The following is a 9,341-nucleotide window of genomic DNA, read 5'->3' as shown; positions in this document are numbered from 1 at the left end:
TGTGGATATAAATATTGATCTTATAACTAAGACCATACAAAAATCACAGAAAACGAGGATGATCAGCGATGAGCGATGTAGCGCATAAACGTCTAAGTGTTAGTTAAAAATTTCGATACAAAAAAAATAATCACTTAAAATAAATGCAAACTGTTTCTACAACAATGTAATCGCAGAAAAGTTTCTCGTTCCTAAAGAAAGATAGTATTAATTATTGGAAGTAAATTTTCGCTGTAACTCTTCATCAGAAACAAAATGAGAACCCCCTTTACACCTCCATCCTCCTCCTTGCTTATACCAGGAGTAACCCGCGGGACATGGGCATATTTTGCGTATAGCGTTTTGAATGTCTAGGATCTTTCGCTGCTCTTCTCTTAGTCGTTCTTCCTCTGCTTCCCGGCGCTTTCGTTCTTCCTCTTGTTTTCTCTTTAACTCTAACAACATCTGCTGACCTTTTTCTTCTTCTCTCTCCTCTTGCAACTCACGAAGAAGTTCGTTCAATAAGTTATCTTTTTCTTCTTGAAGTCTTAAAAAAACAAATGTTGAAATTTGTTAAAAAAGCAAGCATAAATTTTGAAATTTAAAATTAAAATTTAAATTTCGAACTTAAATTTCAAAAACAACAACGAAATCAAAAATAAAAGAATTATCAACATATTTCAAATATATTTAAAAATATTCCCATCAAACTATACGTTCGCACAAACACACCCATCAAATTGTTAGTTTAGCAAATGACCAGTTAAACAATGTTCCTAGTATTAATCGTGTTTTTCCTGAAGACTTTGTAAGCACATAACCCTCTGTGCGCAACATATACAAGGCACATGATCATCTGATTAAAAGCACGTTGTTGACTTTATGCCTTGGTGCATCATATTTAAGATTATCAGATTAGAATTAAACTAGAAAGTCTCCGAAGAAAAACACAACCAAAATAAAAAAACTTGTTCGTTAATCTACATCGACTTCACCTTTTCTCCTCTTCTTTCTTTAACTCTTTTTTCTGCTCCTCTTCCTTTGCAGCAAGTTTAGCGAGCTGCAGTTGTCTCCATATTTCATCCGGTACGCCAGGGTCACGAGCGTCATCAGAAACGTCTTTACTATCAGTTTGGTCTTGTTTTGGAGAATAATTATTTTTTTTGATATCTTTTGATTTTTCAACTTCCTCAAATACATTCTCTTTTGACACCTCTTGTGCTGCTGGCGTGACATCTAACCAAAATGATGAAAACAACAATTACAAAGATAAAAATTGAATTATGAATGTTATTAAAGGAAGCAATTAAAGACAAAACGCTCATCAAATATTGATTTACTTTTTTCACCCTGAGTCTAATAAATTGTTTTAGCATATCCATTTGCTTTCACTGTTTAACTATTTATGAATTAGTACTTAAACATTAATAAACCTTTTACTTCGCTTTGTTTTCATTCTAAAAACATATTTTATTTATCAATACTTTTAATCTGTTGTCTCACTGTTTATATTTTGTTTATTTATTTACTAAAAGCATTTTACTTAGATAGACATTTTTTGTAAACAAAAATCTATGAAATACTATCACTACCTGGTTCATGTTGAACTTGTTGAAACTTGTTTAGCTCGCTCTGTAACCTCCTATTTAGTTCTTCTTTACCGATTTTAGGTTTACGATCTTTAATCATACTATTTAAAGCCATTAAAGCATCAGATTTGCAAATACGTTTTTTAGACTCCGGTGCTTGCACAACTCGGTTTGCACGTTGTTCTAATACTTTTTGCCACAATGCAACTACGTCACGAGCGTTTCCCCATCCGGGGTACAAACGCAGCTTAAAAGAAAAGAGGGCGAAAATTCTTGCATCAAGTTCAATTTCAATTGCTTTTAAAAATAATTTGTATTTTTCATTTTACTAAATATTTTTTTAGTAAACTAAAATGTGAAAAATAAACATTTCTATCAACATACAGTTTTACACGATTTGCGCATTTTTGTATGTTAGAGATTTTTTAGTTTTATTTGGTTTAAATAGAAAAATCCAAAATAGTTTTTGATTAAAAACCCTAAGTGTTTTTGAAGTTTTACTGTTTTAATTGCATTTTAGATCATAAACAAAATATTTAGAAACGCTGCCAAAACTTTGATACTCAAGAGCTTTATTCTTTTGAAGAGTTACAAGATTTAACGCTAAAGAAAAAAGGGAAGTTAGTAAAAGTTAATAAAATTACAACAGCATTTTGACTGATTATTGCTTAGTTCCATTAGGCTTAGTTTGAAGCATGTAAAAAAAAAACAGTAAATACAAACATACTTTCTCTAATCCTTGATAAAAACAGTCTTTTACGCCTGAATCAAAATCGTAATTATCTGCTTGAGATTTCTTTTGAAGAAATTCGATGCAATCGTTGCTGTCCCAATCCTCAAAATTTAAGAATCTTTTAAACCTTCAAAAGCAAAAGATGTTAAAATAAAACTTTTTCTTTTCATAACCAATCAATAAGATATGACAAAAGAAATGCCAAACTTGAAATTTTATTATCTTAAAAAATAATTCAAGCTATTTGTACAAATTTATGAGCTAGATTTACTATGACTTTTGATCATTGCAATTCAACCTAAGTACTAGGACTGATCAAATAAGCAACAAGAAAGTTTAAAAACTTTTTAACTTGACCAAGAAATACTTCACAAAAAAGTTTGAAAAATTACAATTTTTTACTTGCATTTTAAACCCACACATTAAAACCACACCCATTTGGTTGATCAAATTACAAGCAAAAGCAAATATAGTAATAGCAATACACATACACACAAAAAGAACTAAACGAAACAAGTGTTTGAATAAAATGTTGATCAATAAAAATATAGTTTAGTTTTACCTGCTTTTTAAACCCACATTCCTTGAAAGCATTTGATCCATGTCTTTAGGATATCCAGCAATAATGATGACTAGTTTATAGTTAGGATCTGTCATTGCTGCAACCAAGGTTGTTATAGCCTCTTCTCCGTAATGACCTTTGCCCAACTCATAAGCTTCATCAATAAAAAGAATTCCACCTCTAGCAGCATCTAGCTTCTCTTTAACTCGTGCCTTGGTTTGACCAAGATATTCTCCTAAAAAATGATTTACAGTCAGCTAGTAAAAAACTTATTTCCAATAATGACAAAACATGTTTAAGTTCGCAACTATTCATTCACAAAAGCTATTCTTTCTAAAGCGTAGTTAGTTACTTTATTGAATAAAGTAAAATCATAAAACACTACCTGTTAATCCAAGTCCTGAAGTCTCTTCAACATGCTTTCTAGCTAACAATCCTAAATCAAAAAGTATTTCTGCCATCACTCTTGCAACAGTGGTTTTACCAGTACCAGGAGCTCCCTGAAATACAAAATGGCCCAGGTCTGGACAATCTTTTGAACCTTCTGCTTGAGCAACGTTAAACACATTTCTGATTTCAATAAGCTGCTGTCTAATTGTTTCAACTCGATACAACTTTTCTAATGGTGCAAATGGATCACTGCCTTTTTCTACTTCACCGTCATTTATATCTAAAGGAAGTAATTTAATTTTGTCATCTGAAGTCAGTGGTCGGCTTGATGCTTTAGCTAAAGCAGCTCGAATCACATTATCAATTGCACCAGCATTCCCAAAATTGGCTTGTGCACGCTGCTTTTCTAAAAGTTTCAAAATGGCTTCTGAAACCTATGAAACAAAGTAAACTGTATATTAATGATGGGGCCATACGGCTCTTTGCTGATTGAAGTGCCATTCTAATATAATTTATTTTTATTTCAGAAAATGTTTGATTTAATTTTTTAAACTTCATTTCATTACTTACTTAACCTTTTGGATCTTTGATTAAAATTTAAGCAAAGGTCTTTGCTAAGGGAGTTTTTGTTATAAATATTTTGAAAAAACATACTTTGAAATTGATTCTCTTTAAAACTTATTTATATACAACTAATCAAATTTTTCATTAAATTATTTTTTGACTAAAAAAAGCAAGTAGAAGACAATTAAACATACAAACAAAAGAACAAAAAAAAATAATTAAAAAAACAAACAAAAAAGCAACAACAACAAAACAACAACAATATAAACATTAGAATTGAGTTTATGTATTTTACACAAAGCAGCAAGGCTGTGGCATTTCAGAATTCTGCTTTCATTGGCCTTATGATTGCAAATGAACTTTAAAAAGTTTTTACTACAAAAATATCAAACTTGCCTCTATAGATAGCTGAATGTTTTTCTTTTTGCAAACACTCTTTAGAATACTGAATAACTCAGACTCTGTGTAATCTTCAAAGACAAAAGCATAATCCATCGCAAAACGTCTAGCTAGTCCTGGGTTCTGATCACGAAGCATTTCTCGCATTTGAGGTTCATAACCAAGCAACAAAACAGCAATGTCATCACTCTCAGTATTTTGCACCTTCTCAACCAAAACATCCAGTACCTTAAAAAACATTTTTTTAAATCTCTATTCTCACACTTTCAAACAGCAATCTTAGATGATATACATAACATAGAAAATCAAAATACAAATTTTATATGATAAAAATAAAACTTTTAAAAGATAACAACTTAAGGGAACTTTTGAAAAAAGCACCGATATCTGTGTAGTTTAAAAAACGAGTATCATTTTAAAGGATGAAAAGATAAGCAAAGAACAGTAGAACTGAAATTAAGGCTCCAACTTAAAGTCAACTTTGTAGATTAAAAATGAAGTTTCTATGTGCATACAAAGTAATTAAACAATATTTAAATAAATTTGAACAATAAAGATATCAACCATGCAAAAAAATAGTTTCATATGCATGATAATTACCATAACTTTTTAACCCATTAAGGACCACTGTTGTCATATGATCAACAAAATTACAAATATATTGAGCTGTTATATACTGTTGTCATTAAACATGTTGTTGTTATTTAACAACAGCACCTATTGACACTCTTTGATGATACAAAATTCATATTTTGATTAAAATACAATAAATTATTTTTTTTTAAAGGAAAATAAACACACACAAAAAAAATGTATTTTGGACTTAATTGGTTGAGTTGATTTTTAAATGCATGAAGATACTATTTCAAAGTGGTACTTACTTCTTTTCCAAAATACTTGTCATTTAAATTGTAAGCTTCATCTATGACAAGGACTTTACCACGAGCTTTCTCAAGCATAGCATTTGTCTTTTTAGGAGATTCTCCAATATGTGAGCCAACAAAATCGCTAGCTGCAGACATAACAACATCCCCAATTGACAAGAAATTCAATTCTTTTAACAAACGCCCATAAAGTTTTGCACAAGTTGTTTTTCCAGTTCCTGGATTACCAAGAAACAAACGATTCAGCATAACAGGTAATGTTTCTTTACCCATTAACTGAAGTGTGAAATTTTTTTTACAGATCTCAATCAACTGATTAATGCTGACTTTTATTTTTTGCCAACCTACTTTTTCATCAAACTCTTTTAAAATAGCTTTGAGCTTAGGGTTATCCAAGGGAGACTCACCAACAACATCCTCAATACTCAATGTCATTTTTGACGCATCAAAGTCCTCTCTTGCCATTGCAACTTGGATAGCTTTTTCAACTTCTTTGCGAACTGCCCTTGCATTTCCAAAACCTTTCCTACCTGACATTTTTGCAAGTCGTTTGGCTACCACAGTTGAAACACTGTCATCACAAACAAACTTGCGTTTCTCTACTTCACCATTCCAAATTGTTTTTAACTCACTTTCATCAAAATCTTCAAAGTAAACCATTTCAAAACGACTTTTAATGCCTTCATTGAAAGAAAAGAGTTTTTCATTCATATCATCTTCATAACCTGCTAAAATAATTGAAAGATGCTCTCGATCATTTTCAGAAATCACTAATAGTTCTGAAACTATTGGTTTTCCTTGTAAGTCACCCTTTGGATCCAGATCATAGGCTTCATCTATAAACAGGATGCCATTTTTAGCAGAAGCAGCCAGTTTACGAAACTCATTTGGACCATCATCTTTCAATTTTTGTGCGGAAGATTCAACAAAAGTTCCAGCTGATCTGAGGCCAGTGTCTTTAAGAATATCTGCAAGCAATCTTGCAACAGTTGTTTTTCCAGAACCCTAAGGACCAAAAATGTATAAATAAATTAAAGCTATACCAATTATATTTCCCTATCACCATTTTACAAGAATTGAAATGACTGAGAAAGAAGCAGGTATGAAAAATAAATGAAGATAAAGTATTTGACTATGTATTACTATTGGGCACTTAATTTAAATTTTAAAATGAAAATTTAAAAAAAAAAAAAAAAAACGATCCTTAGACTTTTGTATATAATTTATAATAAAAAAAAGCAAAACAAAACAAAAAAAAAATTTAAAGGCTTGATAGATGAACAAAGAAGGTTACTATTGAAAAAATATATATATTTTAACTATTAGTTAAACACAGTATATAAAAGGTAGTGACAAAAAAAACCTTTTGAATTGTTTAACAAAAAGTTGTAAATTTTAAAGAAAGGAAAACTTACTGCATTGCCAAGAAAACAGAAGTTTAATGCCTTTGAATTTGCAGATTTTGCTTCAGGGCTCAGTTTTGCAAACTTTAAAGAAAACTTAAAAAGATCAATGGCAAACTCTTTCACTTTCTTTAAACCAGTCAGTTTAACTAGAGTATCCATGCCTGCAGAAGTAACTCCTTCTTCATCCTTCAGTTTGTTCCAATTTGACACAGGGTCATTTGTACTAGTCATGATTGGCATAACCATAGCAGTACAATTAGAATCATTACTGATTAATTCTTTTTCGTGAACTTCACACCATAGTTTCACTGCATTTGAATTGAACTTAGAAAAATCCTTCAAGAAAGTTTTACCCTCATTTTGTTTATTTTCATGAAAAGCAATGCGAGCTTTTGCAAGAAGAAACAAAGGATGTAATAGAACCTTATTTCTTTTAACAGCCTCAATATAGCAATCAAGTTCAGCTTTAGCATCATCAAATGCATCTAGTTTACACTGCTCTAGTGAAGAGAGTAAATGCTTCTCAGGAAGATCTTGTTTTTTTAAAAGTTCAGGAAGATTTTTTAAGACATTTAATCCAGAAAATAAACTTCGTTGATTATCAGAGACACTAGAAAAATTAATCAAAAGCGTAAATAAAACTTTAACTATCATCAGCTAATATAAAAGACTACAGACTGTTAGTTTAATTATAGAAAAAAAAACAACTTATGGCCAGAAAAACTTTTATCACTAGTTAAGGGAAATGATAATCGAATATAAAAATACAGTGACTTTCAAAAATACTTTTTACAAAAATAAAAAAAAAGACAAGAGATTTTTAAAAATTTTTTTATTTAAAATACATTGTGTAATCAAAATTAAAAAAATAGTAAAAAAATATCGTTTTGGTATCAAAATCAATGAGGTCAAAAAGTTGTAATAAAAAAATGTGTCAAAATTATGATATATGCAGCTCTGAATGTCACGCCTTAATTCAGTATTTTGCATGACGAACACATGCTTTTATACATGCTTGAATATGTTTTGGCATAGATTCAATCAGATGCATATTACACAACCACCAGATCTGAATCCCATCAAAAGTATTTGGTCATGGATGGACAAGAAATTATCAAGGTATTAAAAGGGTTGTGCAGCTAAAACTTGGATTCTGAAAAAGTTTGGAAAAAAATTCCAAAGGATATATATATATATATATATATATATATATATATATATATATATATATATATATATATATATATATATATATATATATATATATATATATATATATATATATATATATATATATATACACACACACACACCACTCATTCACCAAGTATAGTCATGAAGCTGTCCTGTTGGAAAATCCATTTTTTATGCCTTCTAAAAAAATAATCTAGCAGTAGGTAAAAGCTTATTTTCCAAAGTCTCTTTGTAATAATACTAGTCAATTCTCCCTGTATAAATATTTTGAAATCCTATCTCTTATGAGAAATGCATCCCCATATACCATATCAGGCTGCCACCACCTTGTACTCTTGGTACACAAAATCTTCTCTTATATTTCCTCTTAAGCAAATCCTTTAACTATAAATCTTAATTTACAATTAACCATCTCAAAGTTTGATTCATCACTAAAAAATGACCTTAGACCAACATTCTACTAACAGTGAAGCCTTTCTTAACACCACTTATGTCATTTAATCCTATCTTTCACACTTAAAAGTGGCTTTCTGGTAGCAACATAACAATCATTACCTTTTTTTATTAAGACAGCTTCTAACTGTGCTGTGTCTAACACAAACATAGCCAGCCTTATTGCTGAACTCAGCTGACACTTCTTAGTAGCTAGTTTTAGGATCTTCTCTTACCTTTCAATGCAATAAGCATTGATCCCTAGAAATAGGTTTTGACTACCTGCCAACTTTTGGTGAATCTTTTACATCATTTGAAAGTGAAACACCGCATAATCTTGGTATTTCTTGCAGACTTTTTGGGTTATCCTTAGATAGACCAACTATTTGCCATTTCACTTCTTGTGATACTGATTTTTTTCATTCCACTCTTAAGACAGGAGCCTATTTCTAAGATCACCACATATATGTATATATACATTCATTAAAATAACATAGCCATTTTTCTGCTTCTGGTTAACCAATAATTTACAAATTGAAATATCTCTTGAAATACTGGTTAAAAATTGATTTTTTCAAAATTGAGTTTACTTGTAATTTATATTGGTCAAAGCAAATACAAATTTTCAGGATTCTAGTATAATTAATTCAAGAGTTATTAAGTTTAAATTAACTGACCCTATAATCTTGACACATTTTTTAATAAGTAATTAATAGGGTTACCTTAATTTACAATTAAATTACTCAGAAAGGATAAATAGAACCAATAAGTGTTGAAAGTGTAAAAACTAGTTGATTAACTCAGAAACTAAATAAAATTTTTTAACTACTTATCATTTAAAAAATAAATTAAGAGATAACTAAATAGCAGTCAAAAAAAGTTCACTGAAATTATATTTTTAAAAGCCACTGTAGGAGAAAAAAAAAGCAGAAAAGTTAAATGACACATTCTAATGTCACCAAAGTTATAACAAAAAAACAATTTAACTTAAAAAGATATTAAAAAATAAAAAAGCAAAAAGACCATATATATACAAAAATATAGTTAAATAAGTTATAATATTAGTAAATTTTTGTTACCATTTAAATATTTCAACAATGATTTACTAATTTCATAGTTGCCTAATTAATTTTTAAAAAGAAAATTTTGTCATGAAGCAGAATTTAAAAATTTTCCAGATCAATACTTCAAGATTGAATAAAAGTAATA

At 29.7% G+C, this 9,341-nt stretch overlaps 1 protein-coding gene across 1 annotated transcript in view; it reads right to left on the bottom strand.

The window, feature by feature from the left end:
* Positions 1–9,341, bottom strand: part of LOC145183197 (uncharacterized) — a 55,978-nt gene continuing 46,637 nt past the window's right edge. The window contains exons 11-19 of the mRNA XM_090085676.1: positions 6,516–7,116; positions 5,098–6,105; positions 4,214–4,444; positions 3,249–3,687; positions 2,864–3,098; positions 2,296–2,428; positions 1,572–1,815; positions 975–1,215; positions 1–526 (exon numbers count right to left, since the gene is read on the bottom strand). Of these exons, the coding sequence (XP_089941802.1) occupies positions 208–526; positions 975–1,215; positions 1,572–1,815; positions 2,296–2,428; positions 2,864–3,098; positions 3,249–3,687; positions 4,214–4,444; positions 5,098–6,105; positions 6,516–7,116 (3,451 nt within the window). The 3' untranslated portion in view covers positions 1–207. The remainder of the gene's footprint in view (positions 527–974; positions 1,216–1,571; positions 1,816–2,295; positions 2,429–2,863; positions 3,099–3,248; positions 3,688–4,213; positions 4,445–5,097; positions 6,106–6,515; positions 7,117–9,341) is intronic.

This window comes from Hydra viridissima, unplaced genomic scaffold, assembly GCF_058129835.1.
Source record: "Hydra viridissima isolate aposymbiotic clone 2 unplaced genomic scaffold, HvirCarnegie_v1 scaffold_4, whole genome shotgun sequence".
Taxonomy (NCBI): domain Eukaryota; kingdom Metazoa; phylum Cnidaria; class Hydrozoa; order Anthoathecata; family Hydridae; genus Hydra; species Hydra viridissima.
Note: the sequence above shows the minus strand (reverse complement) of the source record. Positions and strands in the feature narration are given on the sequence as shown.